Source organism: Syngnathus scovelli, chromosome 16 (genome assembly GCF_024217435.2).
Source record: "Syngnathus scovelli strain Florida chromosome 16, RoL_Ssco_1.2, whole genome shotgun sequence".
In the NCBI taxonomy this organism is placed as follows: Eukaryota; Metazoa; Chordata; class Actinopteri; order Syngnathiformes; family Syngnathidae; genus Syngnathus; species Syngnathus scovelli.
Window position 1 is genome coordinate 8608415 of NC_090862.1, and position 23416 is coordinate 8631830.

The 23416-nt window shown below is 46.2% G+C and overlaps 2 protein-coding genes and 1 long non-coding RNA gene across 6 annotated transcripts; 1 reads left to right on the forward strand and 2 right to left on the reverse strand.

Annotated features, from left to right (window-relative positions):
• Position 1: 1 nt before the first annotated feature.
• On the reverse strand, positions 2-12559 carry srebf1 (sterol regulatory element binding transcription factor 1). 3 transcript variants are annotated; one of them, XM_049746235.2, is made up of 19 exons: positions 12222-12559; positions 10166-10741; positions 9735-9949; positions 9513-9647; positions 9126-9344; positions 8834-8948; positions 8481-8638; positions 7832-8045; positions 7559-7740; positions 7180-7441; positions 6734-6900; positions 6355-6523; positions 6150-6258; positions 5840-5949; positions 3210-3342; positions 2931-3096; positions 2093-2299; positions 1273-1384; positions 2-984 (listed from the first exon to the last, which is right to left on the reverse strand). In XM_049746235.2, the coding sequence occupies exons 1-19, from the start codon at positions 12325-12327 to the stop codon at positions 764-766; spliced, it is 3576 nt and encodes a 1191-aa protein (XP_049602192.1). In that variant the 5' UTR covers positions 12328-12559; the 3' UTR covers positions 2-763. The 3 variants fall into 3 exon arrangements, with proteins under 3 accessions (XP_049602192.1, XP_049602191.1, XP_049602193.1); XM_049746234.2 differs by having other exon boundaries at positions 7559-7743; positions 12222-12558; XM_049746236.2 differs by having other exon boundaries at positions 7559-7743; positions 9735-9904; positions 12222-12556.
• Positions 12474-15342, forward strand: LOC125984244 (uncharacterized). The gene is made up of 2 exons (XR_007486877.2): positions 12474-12606; positions 12694-15342. It is a non-coding gene; the product is annotated as an uncharacterized lncRNA (long non-coding RNA).
• Positions 13778-23236, reverse strand: LOC125984243 (target of myb1 like 2 membrane trafficking protein). Of its 2 annotated transcripts, XM_049746237.1 has the most exons (16): positions 23112-23236; positions 21854-21938; positions 21058-21136; positions 20827-20976; positions 19835-19969; positions 19650-19766; positions 19448-19564; positions 19159-19292; positions 19029-19071; positions 18557-18728; positions 18276-18369; positions 18036-18111; positions 17581-17658; positions 16322-16381; positions 15840-15876; positions 13778-15736 (listed from the first exon to the last, which is right to left on the reverse strand). In XM_049746237.1, exons 1-16 carry the CDS (start codon positions 23161-23163, stop codon positions 15594-15596), a joined length of 1572 nt encoding a protein of 523 aa, XP_049602194.1. In that variant the 5' UTR covers positions 23164-23236; the 3' UTR covers positions 13778-15593. The 2 variants fall into 2 exon arrangements, with proteins under 2 accessions (XP_049602194.1, XP_049602195.1); XM_049746238.1 differs by lacking the exons at positions 16322-16381; positions 17581-17658.
• Positions 23237-23416: the final 180 nt, after the last annotated feature.

The following is a 23416-nucleotide window of genomic DNA, read 5'->3' on the forward strand; positions in this document are numbered from 1 at the left end:
ATGAGGTTTCCTAAAAAGTTTTTAATGTTTAAATGTGGACATGGATCTTGGTGATGAAAATATACAAGGACCCCAAAACATTATCTTTTGAATCGTGTGCCACACATAAACATGCACTTCCCGTAATGAAAATGCAATACCAAAATTCTTTTTTTTTTTACACTTTAAGCTGCAACTACGAAAACAGTGAAACACAAACCAGCGCTATTCAAACGTGGGAAGATGTCCTCTTTGGAAGAAAACAGTTCTTTGGGGGGGCTGCACTTAACAGTTAGCATGGCGACACACAAACAGGCTCGCCCCACCAAAGATCACGCGCAAAATGTCACCTTTCCGATTTGGTGACGCTCAATCGCCATGACAATGCAACCCTCGAAAGCAGCATTCGCTCTTCCACATAGGCCAAATACTGCAGGATCAAAATCCATACAGATTATAAATACATTATTAATATTATATGTACACATCATAACCAAACAAAGCCATAACCTCATTCATAGATCTCTTAAGGTTGTTTTCTTCTCATTAAATGAAAAGAAGCAACTCTCTGGGAAAACGGGCGCGATCAATTAGCTGAGGATGCATTGGCGCCTCTCTGAGGTCAAACTGTAGCACTACGCTGGACTCGCGCTCAGACTTCCCAGATTCTGCTAAGAAATCTAGAAAGTTCCGAGGTGGGAAAACACTGTTCAAACGAGAACTTGAGTTTTGTTTTTCTACAAACGGGGTCCCAAGACGAGTCAGTTGATCGGGTGGGGTCCTCTTAGCTGTTGGTGACGGTGGTGCCGCTGCCCAGCTTGATGATCATCTGCTGGCAGTCGTGGAGGGTGCGCTTGTCTCCCAGCTTCTCCAGCGTGCGGGCGGCGTCGGCCAGCATGCCCACCCGCTGGCCGGGGGCAGACAGGAAGGACGGGGGGAGGTAACGGCACGCCAGCATCACCGCCTCCGCCTGCTCGCGCTGGCCCGGCCGTGCCTCGCACTCCTCTGTCGGACACAATCAGCTTAGTCTTCTAAATGATGATCATCGGTGCTGACAGAATCCCCACGTCAATTTGACTCATTTTGAGGAAGACAAAAAGAATAACCACCACTTTTGAAATGAATAATAAAATTGCACACATACAAAGATTCTGCCTGACAGTGACAAAATGTTCCATTTCTCCAGAGTTTTTATTAAATGATCAATTCAAATGACAGTCTGTCCTAACCCTAACCTAAAACTAACCCTAGCCCTAAAGCTGTGAGTGCAATTTTTGTCGAAAAGCAACCCACCTGTCTTGGTTCCAGGCGTGGCTCTACGTCGCAGCGAGCGATCCAGCAGCTGATGCGTGCGCGTGGGACTGGCCCCCGCCATCAGCCTGGCCGTGGCTTCATGAAGGAACAACTGCGGGAGAAGGGGGACAAGAATGCGTGAATCAAGGAGTCAAGTAACGATGACTCATACTTGTTGCTTGGCTTTGCCAGTAGCGCTGCTTTCAAATAATCAAGTTAACTTGCGGCGCTCTCTCTCACATGCTCTCTCTCTCTCGCTCTCTCTCTCTCTCGCTCTCTCTCGCTCTCTCTCGCTCTCTCTCGCTCTCTCTCGCTCTCTCTCGCTCTCTCTCGCTCTCTCTCGCTCTCTCTCGCTCTCTCTCTCTCGCTCTCTCGCTCTCTCGCTCTCTCGCTCTCTCTCGCTCTCTCTCTCTCTCTCTCTCTCTCTCTCTCTCTCTCTCTCTCTCTCTCTCTCTCTCTCTCTCTCTCTCGCTCTCTCTCGCTCTCTCTCGCTCTCTCTCTCACACACACTCACACTCACTCACTCACTCACTCACTCACTCACTCACTCACTCACTCACTCACTCACTCACTCACTCACTCACTCACTCACTCACTCACTCACTCACACACTCACTCACTCACTCACTCACTCACTCACTCACTCACTCACTCACTCACTCACTCACTCACTCACTCTCGCTCTCACTCACTCACTCACTCACTCACTCACTCACTCACTCACTCACTCACTCACTCACTCTCACTCACTCACTCACACTCACTCACACTCACTCACACTCACTCACACTCACACTCTCTTGCTCGCTTGTGTACATACCCTTCGCATGGCTGGCCTGAAACTCTGCGCCAGCTTGCGTAAAGAGCTGAGGTCCTGCTGAAAGCCTTGCAGCTCGGGCGGGGAGGCCTGCTGGACCCCCGCGGAGCCCGTCCTGGCCGCACCCGCCCCCTGCAGCTGCTGTTGCTGAAGACGCCACACATTGGTCCTCATCACCAACAGCAAGTCGCACAGCAGCAACTGCACCACCTGCGGATAAAATGGGCATCGATGGCACATTAGATAATGGACATCCATCCATTTTATGTCGAGAGAAACCTATTTGTGCTTTGGCATTTGCAGGAAAAAATTTGCAGAGCATTCCTAACGTCGCTGGTGAGTGGACTTTTTGTATCTCGTCACGATTTGAGGCAATCAAAACAACGCCAATTTACTGGATATTGCTGTCATATCTGGTTGTGCACAAATATTGACATAGCCATTGAAAAAAATCAACGAGTAAAAATGCTGTTGGAGGCTCAGCTCTGTGTTGCGCTGCAGGAACACTGCACTTGGCGTACAGACATGCAATGCAACTACAATGCACCACAGCTCAGGCCAAAAAAAACATTCTGTGCACCATTTGCTGCGTGTGCGCGCACCTGTATGCGTAGTGTGAGTGATGATGCGGTTGTGCAGGCAATTTCCTTGTGTTTACAACTTAATGCATGGCCATGTGCGGGCACATCTGTCACCGAGTATTTGCGTACGTGCTTGAGCATGTTTTATACTTTCAAGACAGACACCATCGCACACACGCAGAGTGCCCTCTCAGGAGTGATAAGCAACAACTTTTATGGCAAACAAATTTGCACGCTTGTAAGTGCCAGTGTGTGCGTACCTTGTCTAAAGTGGAGCTGTGAGAGTGCGGGCCCAAGTTGAGACTGTCTCTGAGCAGGGCGCTGGCCTTGTCGCTGTGGCTCAGACTCAAGTAGCAGTTTTCCGGCTTGGACAGCAGAGCCCGCACCGCTCGGAAGGTGTTGAGACAAGCCTTGGGCAGGAGGCTCCTGACAGCGTGAGGGGAGCCGCGCATGTGGGCGCACACACACGAGCACAAAACGCGGGTCAGTGCGATGCAGACAACACGACCGAGGGATCCGCTCGCCGAGCGCCGACTCACTCCGCGTTGTGCAGCGTTCGCGGCAGGTGCTCAACAGTCGGATAGAGCCTCTCGGCGGCCGCGTCGTCCCCTTGGAGCCAGTTGATGATAACCACAATGACAGAGGACCACCATTTAGAGTGGGGGTCGCAGCCTAGACAATGGGACAAAAGCAGCACAAGGTCAAGATCGTCAGCGAGTATGGCCCTCGCTTAAGAGGCTTATAGTAGCATGTAAACACCACAAGATGGCAGCAAAATGCTTCAAAAATCTTCACGTGCCAAGTCAACATCTAGCCCAGATATGGGCAAACTACGGCCCCTGGGGCCGTTTAATCCGGCCCGCCAAACCTGAATAAATTGTATTATTTAACTTTTTTTTGGGGTCATTTTCCCTGCAATGACTATATTTCCCCAGTAGATGGGGAAGCGCCCGCCTGCGCATTGACTCCCGAAAGCCATGACAGAAAGCTTGGTGCACACTCACAAGTGCGTGTACGTACTCAGTAGTACGGGCCCGGCGCACTCCACGCTCTATTTCTATCAGTGCCGAATTCCGAGTGTGGGCTGTGACGTCAGCATTCTCGTAATTTGCGCGCTGAGCTTTCAGATGCAGTTTTACGCTAAAGCCACCCACAAACCTTCCATTAAAATGAGTGGCCCGAGGAAAAGAAAGGTGGACACTGAGTGTTGAGTGTTAAAAAAGAGTGGACAATTTGGCTCGACCTACGTGGTGAGCAGACGTTCAGCCACATGAACGTCAACAAAGTCCGTCACAGATCTAGGTTAACGGACCGACACCTCGGCTCTATCCTAAGAATTACCACAACAAATTTTACTCCAGACCATGATGCACTAGCAAAAAAGGGAGACCAACAATACTATTGATTTCTTTATTACGTTATTCAGATGTATTCTTTCACTGATTCTTCAAGATGATGTGTTTGGTCAGAATGTTTGCCGTTTGATGTGATTTCGCCTCATTAGATAAACATCTTTCATAAGTCTGACCTGCAGGCGCTTAAGCGATGTAAACTGTTATTCATAATAACAATGTCTTATTTAATGAGAATCACTGATAGTAGTTTTTTGGTGAAATATTTTTTTTTAATGCTGTTAATAATTTTTTTTTAAATTATCCATGCTTTACTACCTACTAAAGGCCAAAACCTTTTATGCAATGATCTTTACGTGTCGTTTATATTACTTCACACAAACACTACATCCATCTGCTCCTGGTTCGGCCCCCCGGTCAAAATTTACAACCCAATTCGGCCCGTAAGTCAAAAAGTTTGCCCACCCCTGATCTAGCCCAACGATGAAGCCATGCTACATCAACAACTAATCAGTGGTTACATTATTCAAAGTTTTCACTAAAGACTTTGAATAAAAGAAATTATCTGTTGGAGGCGTTTGTAAGGTTTTTTTTGGACTCTTTGCTCCTCTCTTCTGCTGCTATTTGGAAGTATTGATAAATGACGACCAAATAACGACGCTGCTACCGGCACGCTTCAACGTGCTCTGACATTGTCGCTTAGCTCCTGGGGTGGAATTTAATATGCACGACAGCGACGACAGACATCTGCTGTCTGTGTTTGACTTTCGAATCAAGCTGTCACAGCCCTCTGCTAAACTTACAACACGATGAGACCTGAGAGCGTTTGGACAACTCGCTTAAGAGAGCAAAGTACTTCATTTGGACATGGGGCCAGCACGCAGCGTATTCCAACAATAAGTCGGTGCCAATAAAAGGCCGCCATTAAAATCCCCGCTGTGTCCTCCATCCCTCCCAACTCTCAAGATGATCACTGATTTGACAGGCCTGAAGATAGATGGAGCAATCCAGCGGATTCCTGTTTGGCGAGCCAGCCTCTGCTCAACCACTTTTTTTGGGCTGAGATGAGCAATCCGATTGGCAAGTACAGAGTGAAACAGTGGGAGGGTGGAAATCAGTCCGCTCAATCTCCGTAAAGTGAAAATCAAAGTTAGCTTGCGGTTTCTATAGGGAACATGAAGGCAAAATGGAAGCGGTGGACCACGTCAAGACAGGCAGCGGCAAGCAAGAGTGAAAAAGAAAAGTGCTGTTGCTTTTCAAACGCTAAGGCTACAAACTGTTATCGTGACAACCCTAACAAGAATAAAAAGTTATTATCCATCCATTGGTCGTGGCGACAATGACATGTGCAATAAATTAACTTTTCTTTTTATATGGAATTGTATTTTTTCCATCTGACTTTGACCAGTCAGATGCAACCTAAGTGACAGTAGGAGAAGAGCAACAAGTGGCAATACTATCACAAAATAAATAAAAACTGTTAGTGTTTATTAACTAATGAAGACCACAATTTCTCGTAATAAATCACAATTAATCAATTTTTTTCTACTACTGCTAATATCTATGACGCTTGCAACAGGCGATTGTTGAGTAAAATTTTGGAATGAATGTAAAACAATCTAATTGTAAGATTAAATTGATTTAATAAGTGTTGAACATAACATTGAAAACTTTGTCCTTTGTCGCCATCTTGTGGCATCAATAACTTGCGTCTTGTCACTATTATTGACTGGGCTCAGTCAGCATTCGGTGGCGCAAATATGGTGGGTATTATATTTGTGGTTACGGGTGAAGTAGTTGTTACAAAAGTTATTTACCTGTGACAGTGGCCATGTTGGAGCCAATAGCAAAGGACTGCGATGTGGCGCCAGCTGCATCGGAAGCACTAATCAGCAGCTGCAGATACTCCAGGGCATCTGCATACTCCCTGAGGACAATCACATGAAAATGAAAAGCATGAACTCATGTGATTACAATTCAGCAATATCAGGACAGCCAATCAAATATTGATACCAAGCCATTGTTCCCTTTGTAAAGGCAGAATATTTGATACGGTTCTTGGATTGAATTATGATTTATTGATATCATCAGGCAGTGGCCAGTTGGTGCTTTATGTGCTTTGCTCACCCTTCGCCATGACTGGGGCTTTTCTCCCCCTTTGGCTGGGCCACGCAGTAAAGAGCCTTTTCCAGCAAGTGTTCTCTGAAGGCTTGAGTCACCTGAGCCAACGGGTCCACTGAAAGAAAAATCAGGCAACCATTTACATGATTTACATCTTTACAAAATTGTTAAAAAAACAAATCATCCAAGCCCAGATTGCAGATCTTCCTACCAGTGTTGCCGGCCTGACTATAGATGCTCTCTTTGGGGATGCTGCGAATGGCCCAGTCCCCGTCCACAAAGAAGCGGTGGCCAAGAGGGTGGCAGAGCCATTGCATGGCCGGAGGCACACTCCCGCTGGACGACAGACACGCTTGACGCGCGCTGCTCAGGAACACACGCTGATAACAACACAAAAACACAATCATTACTCAGATTGGAACGCTAATAGCCAATCAATTTTTACTTATTGCCAAGTGTCGTTCAGCTTGTAGTCCCTCAGAAACACTTTACTACGGCACCTGTGCAAAACGTGACAAGCAGCTGGGCGAAATATATTGGCTGACTTTAGCGCGAGATAACCCAACAAGCGCTGACGAAAGGGTGCTCACAGAGGTGAAGTGCAGGATCCTTGGCAGGCTGGCTTTGACTCGGAGCGCCGCAGACACATAGACCTCGGCCAGCGAAGCCACGGGCAGATAGGAACCGGCACATTCCGCCAAGTTGACCGCGCTGAGCGCCATGTGCACAGCTGAAAGGTGGCTCCCATTCAGTTTGCCTGTATGCCAAGTCACATTTTGAGAAACGCACCCTTGAATGTGCATGAGTGCATTGCATCGCCACAGGAGACAACAACTCACACTCTGTGCTTTCATAGAGGCACAAATAAAAAAAAAAGTATACGTAATGTATGTGTTCTGACAAGGAGTAGAAAGTATTGCTGTTTTATCAAAAGTAAGAAGAAAAAGAAAAGTCGCCAGTAAATGAAATAACCAAGGACAAACACCTGGAAAAAGAATCTACTTGGGTGCAGTAAAAAAGTACTCTCAGAACCAACCTGTCATGTGCAGCTGGTGCAGGCGGTGGTAAACCAGCGCAGCGTCTCGGCTGCTCTTGCATGCGTCCTCCTGCAGGGGGCGGTCCGATCGTAGTCCCCCTGCCCGGGCGGCCAGCCAGCGGCCCACCCAGAGGCGCTGAAGGCAGAATCTGAGGAAGGACCACAGCGAGGCGCAGGCCAAGTCCAGCTGGGAGGTGGGTAAGGGGCGACCCAGAGCTTTGAGACAAGTCCAAAGGTTCTGGCCGGCCTGAGCAAAATCCCCCTGTGCAGCAAAAAGCCAATCAATAAACGATTAGACAGTCATGTTTCTCACGGTTTTACGATGGCATTGTATTGAACGATCAAGCCATTTCATCTCGTTCAGCTACACCGAACATACTCGCGCCAGGTCCAGGTCGGCCTGCTTGCGGTGCCTCCAGAACAAGACCGAAGATCCAGAATGAGGTCTGGTCACAGGCTCTCCGTACACCAGAAGGCGGATAAGAACTCCCGACACCAAGATGCCGTTCAGAAGCCAGACCAGAATTGTTGGTAGCATCCAGTCCATCCAGCCCCATGAGTCTGCTGCAGAGAACATGTTGGATGGACAACAAGCCCAGTGAAGACGTGTTACACAGGACGTATTTCCTCACTTCGGGTCGCCTCCTCTTACCCGCAATGTCCAAGCCCAGAACGCTCCTGCCCGCGTGACGGGGGGCACCGGACGCGCCGCTTGTCGTGTCGCCGCCAGATGAGCAGATCAGGTTGGCCAAGGGATTGAGGGAGAGGAAGAGGAAGGTGAAAGCGCAGAGCGCCATGCGGGAACGGTCCAGCATGCCGCCGGCGCTGCTGCCGCTCGCCAATGGGTCCAGCATGGTCATGTGTGGCTGGTGCGCACAAGACAGGGAGCCGTTCAAGTGAGGGGGGGAAAAAAGTACAGAAAGTTTCCAGGCATTTTCGAATTTCCCAAGAAATATGGGCAATGGACTGGTTTATAGATAAATTCTTGGGTGGGTGTTAGATTATCAAACGTAAGATTTATCACTTTCATAAGGCTACTTTAAATGCATTATGTTTGGACTTGAAGCAAAAAATTTCAAGATGCTCTTAAATATTAAAAGCCAGTAGTATTTTTTTTATATGTATTTCATGCACTTTGGATGAAAGAAAGTGAATATGATTAAGTTTGGAAAAAAATAAGTATCAAGCATTGTTTTCCGTAGTAAAAGTTAACAAATGATCACTTAATTTTCAAAGGCTGAAATTGCGCATATTGATTTTGGCCTCTTAAATCAAAGTGCTCCCGGAGAGCAGCGTCATACCTTGGTATCCTCTCCCATCGGGCTGTCGGGTTCCGAGTCACTGGTGCAGTGCGAGAAGGACGAGGGTGAACCCACGTCAGACGCCGGCGGCGTAGGCAGCTCCATCTTCACGTCGGCCACTCTGTCCACCTCCATGGCAACCAGGTCCTTGAGAGACTCTGTGGTAAAGCAAAATGCAGGGGGACGGGTGGGCAATCAATCAAGCGCATGGAAGGAAAGGCGTCGGCTGCAAGAAGAGGGCAGTTAGACAAGCCTTTCCACTCGGAGTTCGTCACCAAAAGGTCAACGACTAGAAATTAGCAGAGAAAGTGGGAAAGAATCGTGTGCGGGTAAAACGCAGGACGGGTGCATACTGTTTTTCTGGGCTGCCATTTTCAGTGCCAGGTTCTCCTGTTTGAGCTTCTGATTGGATTGCTGCAGGAAACGGATGACGTCGATGGCTTTCCTCAACACGGCTGACTTATTGAGCTAGGACACGCAAGAACATAGTTTTGGTTTAAACTACATCGACAATTAAAATCTCTCTGTCACTAGATTGTTCTCTACTTATTTCCATCCAGAAAAACAATGACCAAACAAATCAGTATTGCTAAGTCAAAGCACATAATTTATTTAAGGGATGGTAAAATGGAGGAGATAACCCACCTTGGCCTCAGTGCCCGCGACCAAATCTTTGAGCTCATTGATTTTGTCGTTGATGGACGAGCGGTAGCGCTTCTCGATGGCATTGTGGGCCGTGCGCTTCTCCCCCTTGGCGGGGAAAATGCCTGTCTTGCCGCTGTTGATGATGCGATTGATTGGCAGCTTCTCGGCATCCACCATGACGGGCACGGTAGTCAGGAAGGTGCCCCCACCCACAAATGCCTCAAAGTACACACAATGGCTACTTGTGAAGCTTACATCCCAACTTGCAGTAGAAAACGGGTGGCAAGTCAACTCAATAGCGTTAGCGATTCCCAAACATTTGTTTTTGAAGGAATAGATACAACCAGCAGTAGATGTGACTGAAGTACTGGTTGGGAATTTATTTACCTGCAGTGAGGCGCTCTGAACTGGCGTGGTGGCCAGTGATGTGGGGGAGGCCACGGTGGTGACCATGCAGGGGTCATGCTTCAGCGTGGTCAACAGCAGAGACTCGGCTTTGATAAACTGGGGTTGCAGTAACACCTGCGAAACACGTCAGTTATCTTTTTTCTAGCCATCCGCCCAGTCAACAAGCACTGATGAAACAGACCACCCGAGTTGTACACTCACGGGTACTTGCTGAACATGAGGCGTAAGCGCGGGAGCGGGGGGGCTTCCCGCCGCGGCCAGCAAAGGAGAGGCAGCACTCAAGCCTTGGACTGGAGTCTGAATGGCCATTGGCTGGACCTTGGGAGGCGAGGAGGACAAGGTGGCTGCCGCTTGGCTCACGGTGCTGCCGACTGACAACAAGGAAGGTGCGCCACAATCAGCAATTGTTTTTATCTCTGCAGACAGGTTACAATATTCATGAACCACGAGGTGAACTCTTATCTCATTGTAAGGCCATGATAGCAGCATTAACTGTGTGCCGTCTTATCAACTTTAGAAAGAAAGGACAGATGTCGGTCACCTTTTTTCCTCTAGCATTAAAACTAATTGCCATGTGATAAACTATAAATCACCAAGAGTTAGTCCTCAAGACAATTCATCACAGGAAATACCTATGAAGCAGTTCTGGCCTCTGTTTGGAGTCTGGCTCTGAAGGTGCGTCGGCATCTGCTTTGGAAGCTGGGGCGGAGTTTGGGGCGGTGAAGAGGAGGTGAAGAGTTTTGGGGGGGTGCTGTTGAATGCAGGGTTTAGGACTGGGGACCCGTGAGGTGAAGTTCCTAGGGCAGGAGTAGCTTGGCCCACAGCCGGCTGGGGCGCTTCCACTTTGGGCGGTCCGACCGTGTGAGCTTGCTGCGGGGACGCCGGCTGCTGCCGCGGGCTGGGGATGGACACCTGGGCCAGCGGGGACTGCTGAAAGGTGGTGGTAGGCTGGAAGGCCTTGTCCGGGCTGGATGAGCTGCGGGTGATGGGAGGGCCCAGGAGTGCATCCAGATGGGGGCTGCTGCTCAGGACGGAGGAGGATGAAGAAGACGTGGATGGAGGCGCAGTTGCGGTGGGCAGGGGGGAGGATGATGTGACGATTTGGGGCAGACAAGGAACTTCCAGACTGCCGGCGGGTCCACCTGTGTATGGAGGGTTATCAAAGAGGCTTCCGAGGTCCCCTTCCTGGTGGAGGAACTTGAGCATGTCTGAAAATTAAAAGCATCGCTAAAATTGAAAGGAGGACTCAATATGACAACCACGTATAACATTTTACAAGGCACCAATCACACAGGGTCCACTCCAAACTTGAATGTGTCCCTGAATGTATTTTTGATGCTTTCTGAATTAGAAAATATATCTTTACTTTCTTCACACACACAATAGGTTGTCTGGATATATTCATTTTTTTATTTAAAATTTGATTGATTTTACCATGTGTTGTATTCATAGCAATGACATTTCACCAAAAAAGTCCACCTGTTTTACCTAATCTATGCCTTAACCCATAGCTATTACTAAATATGTTATACATTGTATTATTGTTATCATATTATTGTCATTGTCATCCAGGAACAGTGATGTGCAAGAGAAAAAACAAGGGCACCAAATATCTTCAAGTGACAAAATATTAGTCGTACAGAGAAGGAAAATGTGTGTTTTACTAAATGCATTTGGGATTAAAACAAATCTCTGAATTTGACTACAAAAATGGTTAGCTTTCAAAGAAATCCTTATTTGCCAATTCCAATTTGCATAGTGAGAAATCACGCGTAATATTTTTTGTCTCAATGTGATGGTTCTAATAATGATAATTGATGATAATAACAGACCATTGTTGTGTTTTCTTTCTGTACAAACACGCCGGCTGCCGGCTGGGGTGCTTTTTAAATTTCCGGTAGTGTTATGGATGAGGTGATCGCTCTTGTCCAATCATAGCGCGTATCGTCCAAGACAGGAAAGGGCATTACGGAGAGGTTACCATCGGTCACAAGTGAGCCACCGTCTAGCGTCTCTAATGTGACCTAATTTATTTCCCTGTTAATTTAATTTGTTTGAATTCTAAATCCAATAAGAATACTCAAGTCTTAAAAACGAGATATATATTTTAATGACGGTAAACAATTATGGGTTAGTCGTTTTTCTACCTAGCAGCGCCACATGCTTGGCTACATAATAAACCAAAAAAAAATGCAATAGGGTCACTGTCTTTTTCCGAAGCAAATGTATTCGGTGTTTAATGGACCTCCGTGCAATTTCTTTCAAATGAGATTCCGTGAACTCCTGAGGAGAAAACGAACGCTAGTAACCTCAGTTTGGGGAAACTTGCTTGGGGGCGGGGCGCCATCACGAGCACGTTCGCCTTGCCTTTTTCTCCATCTTGAAGTCAATTTATACACATTTAATATTGTACTTATTAAACATGCTTTTCGAAGCGTGTGTTAAATGACACACTCGCCGTAAAACGTTTCGAAGCGTACATTTACCACGGTATACAGTTCATGCCATTAGCTAGCTGGAACAAAGCTACCAACAATTAACGAAGATGATTGAACGTAAACCCTTCGTGCTCTTTAAAATGCGTTTTTAGACGACGACAGGACGTGGATAAAATATTTACGAAAAGGGGTTGCTAAAAAGTTGTCGCTGGTATGCTGTGACTGTGTTAGTGAAAATCAGAATTCTTACCATCAATGTCGCTAAGAAGGGCCGTGTCAATCTCGCTGGGGTCATGCAACGACAATGTCGGATCCAGATTATCCAACGAAGAATCGTCGAACGACAAAGTGTTCATTTTTGCTGTTTTGTTTTTAGGGTAATCCAGTGTAAAATAAAACTATGCAGGGGGTTCTCCCAGCGGCGAATACTCGTCAGTTTCTCGGGGAGCTACATTGGCCAAGATGTAGCCGAAACACGATGGAGGAGAATGTTTCTTTTTGTCCAGATCTGTCAACTAACTGGCCGGTGCTGACCCCATTATGCCTCAGGGAAACTTGTCAAATCAAACACTGGAGCCCATTCACTACTTCGTGTTTAGCCAAACTCGCCCGCCTCGCTCGAGAACAACGGACAGGTAATCCAACCAATCATACGCGAGATAGTCAAGTTACTTCCGCGTTCACCCTAACGCCCACCGTGTTGTTTTGTTTTTTTCTTACAGAATGTGGACGTAAACAGACGACCGCTGTACAGAAGACTAAGCATAATTCCACACAGACGTTATCTATAAACTGCATAGCAGATTGTAACCATTATTGTTTTCTGTCAATTCATCAAATTAGCGCCAGTTGGTTTCAACACAATCTACTGCATAGGTGGCTATCGCGTGGGTTTGTCTCCTGAGAGCCAATAGGGAAGCGAGCCTGTAAATGGAAATAAACATCAAGTTTGCTTGACTCGCATGCGTAGCCCCGCCTGTAGAACCAGTACAATTGTCCAATGGGAAATGCAGGAGCGAAGTGGTGTGATATGACGTCACAACTGTGAGCCTGGGATTACATCATGATTTTTGCAGTTTGAAGAGCAACAGGGAAATTACCCAATGCCGAAATGTGTAATCAAATTTTAATTATTTGAGTCATCAAAAACCAAACTTTAAAAATAATTACAAAATACATCGTTTTAAAAACAAATAGTCAGATGTACACAAAAGTGCAGCACTACTGAGGTATGGAAAGGAAATGGGTCACTGACCTCGAGCGGTTCAAAGCTTTGCGGCACTTATCGTCATGGAGACATGTCCAACATGCCTTTTTGGAACCATGCCAGTGGTACAACACACGGGGTAAAAATAGCATGTGTTTATGGTACAGTGTGGGAGATTTAACTATCGATTGTACTCACAAAAAGTCGAGTATTTCCTTGTTCACTTAGGATTGGTATTAAAACAGTCCTCTCCAACATGAGCCCAAGACCGGCACCTAACAATTAACAATTCTTGGTGGCACGTGGCCAACCGAGTTTTAGAGTTGGCCAAAAGTTGTCAGTCTTTGTCTAGTGACACCAACTTTGTCATTTATTCATACTCATTCACCAGAGCCAACGATAAAGCAAGGTGACACTGTATAAAGAAAGGACTAAAGGAGACATATTTGAATTGTTTCTCCTACATGCATAAGGCATGTTACTCCCCAGCAGGCAAACCGACAGCTTTTTGCATTGTTTACAATGGCTGTTTGTTTACATTCACACTTCAGAATGCAGCCAACGCGAGTGACGTCATGCACGAATAAGCACAAAGCGTGTGAGGTAGCAGTCTCACAAGTGTTTTATTGGGCAGTTACATACGTGCATTAAGTCACACAGAGACACACCAGTCAGGATGACGGCAGATAGTAGAGCCCAAACAGACACGGAACATCCACTGATGCTAAACGTGTACACTAGCATGTTAATAACAAAACCGGAATTTGGAAGAGTCCATGCTGCAATTATCGTGTAAGCTTCATGAAACCTTTTCAAAAGGTTCTGGAATCCATAAACACGACATTCAGCGACGTTAGGCCACATCGGTTTAGCCGGTATGCTAACAGTTTGTGCAATGATTGCCTGTTAAATCTCTTCCGCCAATTTAGTTCTGCCTAATCCTCGGCAGTTATGCAGATTATGTAGGCAAATATATTTTTCAATGCATTTTTAGATGGGTAACAAATTCAGTACAATATTCTGACAGCAATACTGCACGATTTACACGGGTTTTGGTCTTACTCAAAGTGAAGACCAAACAAGAACAAAAATATATAAATTAGACATGCAAAGCAAAATTAGTACAAACCAAGCGGTTAAAAGTGCTGGAGTATAAGATAGGATGGATTTTTGGGCTCTTGGCTCCCGAGCCCTACCATCAACCCAATATTATATAAAACATATTACAGTCTGATGTGGAAAAAATAGCAATTACACTGACATTAAAAATAATGAATGGTAAACAACAAAAAAGTTCTTAAAACTGATAAAACATATCTACACTGCCAGGGCAAGAAATAACGCGCTTCCCTTTGCATAGTACGATTAAAAATCATTACATTGACTTTTTGTTTGTTTGAGGTATATTACACAATATAGCCAACGACATATCCTTAATAATGCCATTTGTTTGTAGTTATTGTTCAGTAGGTAATCGAATTCAATAGTTTGGTGCAGTCCCAGCAGTTTCAACACCTCATTTCAATCCATTTGCATTCTTGTGAATATTTTTTTTTTTTTAAAGTTATGTGCAAAATGAAGTAGTTCAAAACAATGTTCCCTTTTCCCTAAAAAAAACCCCAAAAAACCCGAACCATATTGTAAACACACAGATTGTTTTGTTTTGCTTCAACGTGTACATTAATACGCTGCAAGTTTACTATTTTTTAGGGAGTATAATTAAAGTTGGCCTAATTACTGCCGGGGTGGGACAAAATTGTCAATTTGGAATAATTCCAGAGATTAAATATAGCTCGATCTCCACGTGCATATAATATAGTAGTATCCTTCCATTTAGAGTTCCATAACATCCAAACTTCTGCTGCTTGTTGTGACGCAAGATTAGTTGAAATCATACACTTGGCTTTTATGGAAACATTCCTAAAACGGGAAACCTTTGTACACTATTTGGGTTGTTTTTCTTCACTCTGGTTAAACGGTTGCTGACAGACACAGCTTGTTAAAATGAGAGAATGTGCTTATTCATCTTCTCGTTTTCACACACAGCTGCAGAAGCAAGCTACTGCGCATTAATCTTTTCTTTGCTCTCTTGTCCAACTCCTTTAAAGCATTACAATACTTGGACACCAACACTTGCGTTAGTTATGTAGCGGCTTAATGAAGATTTGTGAGCGGGATTATTCCCTCCACTTAAACGCAGCTTGAAATGTCGAAAGCGTCAACGCATCCCACATTGACGATCAAATACATCCAGCGATGCTATGACACGACCTGCCCGCCTGTGCAAGTTCCAGCAATGCTGTAACAAGTGACAAGACGATGAAATGTTACAGGAGGACCGCGTTCAAGGGAATTGTTCCATGCGTCAACCTTCAGACTGCGCCGAGGGAGCCGCCGAGACACTTGGATGCGAGTCTACAAGGCAAAGAGGGCGTCCTCCGTGCGTTCTGCTTTCTTGTGCGAAGCGACGGGAGTGGGGAGGGCAGGGTGAGCGGGATTATCCCCGGGGAGAGACGTGTCTGATGCCTTTGCTCGCTCCTCCAGGAACTTATCAAACTCTGAGGAAAAACACAAGAATGTGTCTTTCAAGCGCATTCATGCAAAAGTGAATTTGTTTTCATAAAGCAAATAAATGATGCCAAATGCTTCAATGTGGTCTACCTTCACTGGTTACGCCTTCATCCAGAGGATCGCCTTTCTAGTCATGAAAAAAAGAAAGAATTTTGTAAAACAAAATTCCCAGATTGTCTCAAATAATGGCCTTTAGTCAATAAAAACCACAATGCGCCTTCCTTATGAACGAATAAAATGTATAGAACTAACAAAATATTCCACCTCACAGTAAGATGCAGTGCAGGTTATCCACTACCACAATATTAAAAACATTGTTAAATTTCTAACTCCTATTTTGGCAACGTCAAAATGGAACATGGACTCATTACATTGTGCACGAGTACATACTAAAAAAAAATTGCGGGTGAGTCTTGTGCTCATTCATCCGTGATGTCAGGCACTGATGGAAATCGAGTGAGGTTAGTGAGAAGAAATTGGAATGTGAGCTAGAGCAAACACATGTTTTGCCCGAGAGATGGTGAGGACAGAAGAAATGTGGAGATTTGAAATCAAGGTAAATTAAGTCTCACCACGTCAGCACTGAGCCACTCCTCTATGTCATCCATGACAGAGGACTGTGATACAGGGATCTACGGAGCAAAGCCATGGACAAAAAAAAAAAGCCACATGACACTAACCAACACAACCACATCACACAACAGAAACAAAATTCTAACACATAAATAAAAAGAGGAGCTCAGGCAGGAGGAAAATAAATGGGAAGAGGGGGGGGGGGAAAAGCAAGGGCCAAGCAGTGTGCGCTGTTGTTGCGCAACAACCTGCCAGGGAGCTGCGGACCTCGAGAACAGGAGGTCCCGTGTTGCGTGTTGACGCGAGCTAACAGCTGCCGCCTGGTGCCACGCAGCAGCGTTTCATTATTCCCCATCATTAGCAAATTAGCAACTAACAGAAAAGCTGTCAGGAGGCAGTCACATGTGCACACGCGTACACACGGAGGGCTGCGATGATAAGTCATGTTTGGGACAGGCAAGAAATATTTCGAGGACGGTTCAGGATAATCCACACGTCTCCAAACACGTTCACCCTCACAAAAACAAAAGTGGCATTGTCGTTTTTGTGCGATTGCAGCAGAGAAGAGAGCTCATCAAAAGCAAAGCAAGCGAGAGTCATAGAAGGAAACTGAAGAAACAAAAGTGGCGCAAAAGGGAAGCTGGTTAAAAGAGGTGACTGGTTTCCACTGTCACATTTTCTTCAACTTGTGTAAATTGGTGTTCAAGATCTCTTCTACATGGCACTAGTCTACCGTGCGGCTTTAGTGAGCTTGGGAAACAGTATAACGAAAGAAGGTAAAGGTTCAAGTCTGGGGATGGATTAAGGTGAAAGGTGTCAGTAACGTTTCAGTGTTTGGCAGCTATGTCAATAAAACAAATCAGTGGTGGGGAACATGGAGAAAGTGCTTTCGGCATGGATATAAATCTATTTTTTGAAAATGGCATTGGCATCTTGCTTAAATGATCATTGAGGCTTTAAATTAATGCAGCGGAATAAATGCCTGACTAAACAAGTAGTCAAGAGCAAAGTTGGCACAAAGCCAGCCTGTTTACTTTAGAAAGTGGCTCAGTCAGCAAATAAACAGCAGACGGCCGAAGACAAAGGTTAGCATCATCCTATTACCCATCACGGGAGCGCTTGTTTTAGTGGGCCAGGAGAGAATGGCGTGAGACTAAAAAGGAAGAGCGGTGGATTACGGAGGCTGGATCAAGAGGCCGGTGATGATGGGAGGAGGACGAGGTGGAGTAGGAGGACACGCTAAGGATGGAGTCCTCACCATTCCTTGGGTAATAAGCCAGCTGTCTATGGGCAGCTCCTGATCTGCTGGGGTACCTGTTGTTGATTCTACCCTCAGCTGAATCAACAACAGAAGACAGCTCAGAGAACGGAGCACGGCAGAGCGCAGACAGCCAAGTCGACGATGGGAGAGGCGGACATAAAAAGACAGACCGAAAGAAAGGAGCGAGAGGAAGATGGAAATTACGGAAAACAAAATACAGCATTGTGTACGTGCAGGCTGAGATTTTGGAACAAACCACTGGTGCGCAAAGACAAATGGACAAATGCATTGAGACACCCTGCCATGAGGCATTACACTTACAGGAGTTAAAAGTCTGGAATGTCTCAGATTTGCCTCAGATTTAATGTGAGAGTGGCAGAGCGTCACAAGAACGATGCGCTGGGTATCCGCACGGATGTCGTCTTGTCAGACAGCTAGCTAGGCGCACTCACCCCTCCCGCGTTGTGCTGTCTAACATCCAGAGCCGAGGCCAGACCACCCACAGCACGGGGGTCTTCGTACTTGACACTGCGCACGACAAACACATCGACAACGTGCGTAAGAACCAGCGGCCAAAGTGGCTTTGCCAATTGCCCCGTTCTTGTTATAAAAATAACTCGCACTTGATAAAACTGAAAATAATTATTTCCTAACTGGCAAAGGGACTCAAGGACAGAACCATGTCGACATACTTTTTGCGCTGCTCAGCCAGCGAGCTGGTGCGAGTCTGGGCAAACATGTCAAAGTCGTCCCGGTTGCGGCTTGGTGGACTTGCAGGACTGACATCTAGAACAAAGTGGGAGCGTGGTGGGTTCATTATGGAAATCAACAGAGCAAAAATGCATGACATTTCACGCAATTAGAGCTGACTAGTACTATATTGAGAGTTCCTAATAGCCACTAGTCACTCTGAAACAAGTTTCAGGACAGAGGCCAGACAAACAGTAGCTCGCAGACCGTGTTGTCTTCTTACCGAGGCCAGCCAGCGCGGAAGACAGTGAGCCCACAGCGGGGTTCTGGACCGGTGAGGCAGCGGACCCTGTTGTGCCGCGGGGAGGCGGGCTGGACGCCGCTCGGGGGGTCACCACAGCCGGAGAGCCGGGACCCAAGTCAATCAGGTTGTCATTTGTCTCCTCACCCAAAATCTGGGGAGCAATCCAACACTTTAGGCTTACAACATGGCAACAACCGTGATATCGGCGGGCCTGTCAGTGGCTAAAGATCCTTTCTCGCGGCCAGTTGCAAGCTGGGGCTTTGGCGCCATCTTTTGGCATCTCAAAGCATCAGAGAAAGCGCTCCCACACAGATGGGCGAATCTTTCACAGAATATCGGAATTAAGTTCAACAAAAGAAATAAAAACTGTGAATTTGTGACTAGCGAAGCACAATTTGTGGGCAAAGAAACAACAACGGAGGCATTCAGAGCACATAGTGGCCATACTCACCCCTTTGTTGTTAGCGCCCCTCCCCGACCTGCAGCGCTCATACCTGAAAGCAGCACAACCGAATTTAGCTGCACGTTTTTCCAAACGACGACCCACGTTGACCACAAAGCATCTTTTGAAGCAAGCGCACCTCTCGTATCGGAGGAAGATGTTGTTGAGGTCGTCGTTGACATGCAGCAGCTCCTCAGTCACTTCCTCATTGGACACGCGTGAGATGAGTTCAACGACTCTTTGCTGCATGGCTCTGCATGTCCTGTGCAGCTCCTTGGCAAAAGGGAGTGCAGACAGACGGGCGGGTGAAGCGAAAGAATACATGACAAGGAATAAAAAGGTTTGGACCTTGGCACGCTACTCCCCTTGGTGGTTGACACAGGCAGAGTTTTCTTATTTAACATTGTAATATAAATGTTCCATCCAACCTGAAACAGTTCTAGATCGGGTCCATCTTCCTGGCCGGGGACCATCTCCATCAGCATCTCCGACAAAACTTTGATGTTGCCTCTTACTATGTCCAACTCACTACGTAAGCGCGCCACCTGCGACCCAAGACAGGCAACAATCACTTGACGTCGTCAATGTGGGCAATCAGGCAATGCAAGGAGGGGGCCGAGTTGACGTCACCTGTTGGGGGGTCGCCGTGATGGGGCCGTGTGGAGACCCTTGCCTGGCGGCTAAGTCGGTGGCAGTGCTTGCAGGTGCCAGGTACTTGATGATGGCCGGGTCCACCTCCGGCGTGCCCTGGGAGGAGAAACGGGAGCTCGAAGTCGACATGTTCCGCGTGTGTCTTTCCAAATTTGGTCCTGTACCCGCTGCGGCGTGTGGATGGGCGACAGTGCATCCAAATCGGCCATGGGGAACTCCGTGCCCTTCCGCTTCAGTTCTTCATAAATGTGGACCACCCCGGTAAGATCAGGACTACTCCGGAAGGCGTCGGCCCAGGCCTGCCCAGGTGAAAGTGAAGTGCTTGATTGCAGCTGGCAACATGGCCGCTTTGGAAATGGCCCACTAATATAAAAATGTGTTGGCTCTTGCCAAATCAAACTACCGTAATTTCCGGACTATAAGCCGCGATTTTTTTTCCAAAATTTTGAACCCTGCGACTTATAGTTAGGTGCGGCTTATATAAGATTTTTTTCGTGATTTTTGTGATCACTTTTATACACTCGTAAAAAGGCTGTGGACCACTGTTGTGCGGTATCTTGAAGAAAAAAACAACAACAAAAATACTATTTTGAAACACTACTATGGCTGCTGCTTAGTAGGAATGCACGCTAGGTGACCTGCGTCAAAGGGCTCTAAACCCTTTCTCTTACTCTGCCATGTGACTCAGAGATTACACAAAGCAGTGGCACTGTTTGGACCATCTGCATTGTATTAAAACCCAATCAATCAGCATTTAAATTCAATTCTTCTGACATTTTGCTCACCAAAAACAAGTTGTAATGAATGTGAACTTGTAATGCATTTTATTCAGAAGGTTACTTTGAACCCTGAGGCTTAAATGGCGGCGCGGCATATTTATGGATTTTTACGGCTTTCTGTGTACTGTCTTTCTTTGTAAAAAAACTCATGTGCACGTGCGGCTTATAGTCTGGTGCGGCTTATGTAAGAAAAAAACTAAAATATCCCTGAATTTTAGTTGGTGCGGTTTATAGTCCGGTGCGGCTTATAGTCCGGAAATTACGGTACTTGAAGAAAAAAAAATGTTTGATTAATTTTATATTCATAAGATTCAAATATGTAATTTCATCCCTCCGCAGAATAAAATAACATATATTTTTAACACTGGCTGCTGTACCTGTATCAGCGACAACACTTTGTCTTGCACGATGGTCGGAGGATTGGCCTTTGGCGAGATGATTTTCACCAAAACGCCATCGATGAAATCTCGGCTGGCCACCTGCAGGTGAAACCTGTGGCCGCAGTTCTTCACGCACGTCTCCACGACCTAGCGAGTCGCACAAGATCGTGAAATACATGCCACAGAAAAAGATGCGGTTTACCGTCAGTCTGAAAAGGTGCGATTTACCGTCAGCGCCAACAAGACTTCTCCGTAATTCTTGTTGCCGCCGAGTCGTTTTCTAAGCGCTCGCATGGCGTCTTTTGGCCTGCGGGGAAAACAAAAATGCGTGTTGACTTGAACGAAGGACTGAGACAGCGGCATCTCCGACTGGAAACAAAATTACATTCATCCAAAGTGTATCGCTTGGATTGAAACTTCCACTTCCACCCTGCCCTGACTCAAAAGCAATTGTTTGAGAGAAATACATAACATTTTCTGTCTTTCTTTTCTGTGTCTGTCTTATGAGACCACGTGCTGTTACACCAGTTTGGCAATAAAATTGTTTGCGCAGCACGCAAACAGACAACCATTTGTCAGCCAGCGGAGGTGCGCGACGGTGACAGCACGAGGCCACGGCACCATCTGCTTGTCTCGCTTTTCTCCCGAGGCGACGTCGCCGCCGCTGTCCACACATGGAGAATCGCCACTGCGGATGACGCTAGAATTAAGTACTTCAACGAGCAAGCGTTTTTTTAATGAAAGATTCACATCACGATTATTTCTCTAACTGGGCAAGCGTTGACCTCAGTATAAATTCTTGCATTAAGGCGTTCAGACGAGAAGTACATAGTCAAGCTTGTCCATTCAGTGACACCTCCAACACTAACAAAAGGCCTTTTTGTGGTGGCCGGGCAGTGGCTATTGTGGAGTCAGCCAGTAAAAACAATAAGAGCTCGGTGACAAACTGCCGTGGGCATGGGCAGCATTCTTTCCAGCAGTCCTACGCTGCGCTGTGCAGGCTCGAGTCGTTTGGCTAACTTACCCCTCATCCGTCTCGTTTATGATGTCACAGATCTCCATATTGAGGGCCCAGTCTTCATTCTGGAGACCACCTTCAGTGGCTCTCTCTGGAAGAACCAACAGAAACAAGATTTTTTTTTCAACTCTCAGTGAATACACACACAAACCAAAATGCCATAAAGACCCTGTAAAGTGAGTGCAGACATTTAAGACATGTTTCAAGGTAATTAATAAAAACATGCAAAAATGGAAAACTCTGTAGAGTCGAATGTAGAATAGAATTGTGGAGATCAAGGATGGGCAAAAAAAAAAAAAAAGTGCGTTGTCCAGTTTAAATACTGTTGAGAAGTGGAAATCACTGACAGACACCATTCACGCGTGGTCTCTGTCAACACCTAATTTTCACCTGAGACCCCATCAGTGGTGTCATATCGTTCCAAGGCAGGCAGTGTCTTGCAGTGCCAACAGGGCTCTTTATTCCCACCCTCCACATTTAATGTCTTCAGTCCCATCACCACTTCTCTCTTTGCTGCTGTCACACTTACAACTTCTCAGAATACAACACTGTCAGTTGCTCGGGGCATTGTGAGCTGGTGACACGCCTCGTTTCAGCACTAAACCAGACAATCTTCAGAGGTTGGTCATCTTGCCCACATGGAAGGGGAATCTCATAGCTTGTGTAATTTTGAAACGTATCTGTTCAGACCCCAGCAATTGACTTTTTCTGGCACACCTCGTACTTGCCTCGTAACCTCGCATCTAATCACAATATTGGAAACGCCTTTCATTACAAGGCGGTGCATTTCTGGAACACTGAACCCTGCAGCTCCATCATGCACTGAACCCCATTAGCTGATAGAAGCATATTACATACATTTGTTACGAATATTATAATTATGAATGCGCATAGACATAATGGAAAATAGATCCGGAAAACGGACGTGTTTGCCACATCCCTACAGGCAACTTTTCAAAACTAAAGCTAATTTGAAAATATTCCCGTTTGCTTTAATGCATTCAAATACACTTGCGTGTTGTCGAAAATGATGCCGTTTGAGCGAATGAACCCAGTAAATGGAAAGTTTAGTGTGAGTGTGTGTGTGTGTGTGGGGGGGGGGGGGGGGGGGGGGTCGTCTGGAAGCTCATTCCAGTTAGATGACGTTTGTCGCAAGGATGCTAACTCGAGATTTCCAATGGGGCGCCACTCACCCAGTTCGTCTGAGTTGTTATATAGGTCATTTCGCTGCGTGGCAATTGCGCAATTTTAAAAGCGGACGTACCTATGCATTGGCCCACTGGAGTGCTGTAAGGATTTCCGAGTAAGAACTCCATGTTGACAGCAAACAATCCGCTTGGCTCCGAAAGGCGGAGGCCCTGACGCTACTCTTAAGCCCCGCCTTCTAAGCGACTCTATCGGACAACACACATTCACAACTTAAATGCCAGTGGTTAGGATGGCTGTCAGTCATAGTGTTTTTCGCGGTATCCACATACATTTTAATCCACGTATGTGAGCTGTGATTGATTTTTAAAATGTCTCATGAGTGTTACAACTGAAACAAAAATATTTTTGTGTAAAACACGA

Excerpts from the sequence above, each read along its gene's own strand:
- srebf1 (XM_049746234.2), bottom strand. The coding sequence starts at position 12,327 with ATGAACACTTTGTCGTTCGACGATTCTTCGTTGGATAATCTGGATCCG. Across the intron at positions 8,046-8,480 it reads CGATGGGAGAGGATACCAAG|CCACACATGACCATGCTGGA; the intron begins GTATGACGCTGC and ends TGTGCGCACCAG. Across the intron at positions 985-1,272 it reads CACGCCTGGAACCAAGACAG|AGGAGTGCGAGGCACGGCCG; the intron begins GTGGGTTGCTTT and ends TGTGTCCGACAG.
- LOC125984243 (XM_049746237.1), bottom strand. The coding sequence starts at position 23,163 with ATGGAGTTCTTACTCGGAAATCCTTACAGCACTCCAGTGGGCCAATGC. Across the intron at positions 19,293-19,447 it reads CCGATCTAGAACTGTTTCAG|GAGCTGCACAGGACATGCAG; the intron begins GTTGGATGGAAC and ends CCTTTTGCCAAG. Across the intron at positions 16,382-17,580 it reads GGCTTATTACCCAAGGAATG|ATCCCTGTATCACAGTCCTC; the intron begins GTGAGGACTCCA and ends TTTGCTCCGTAG.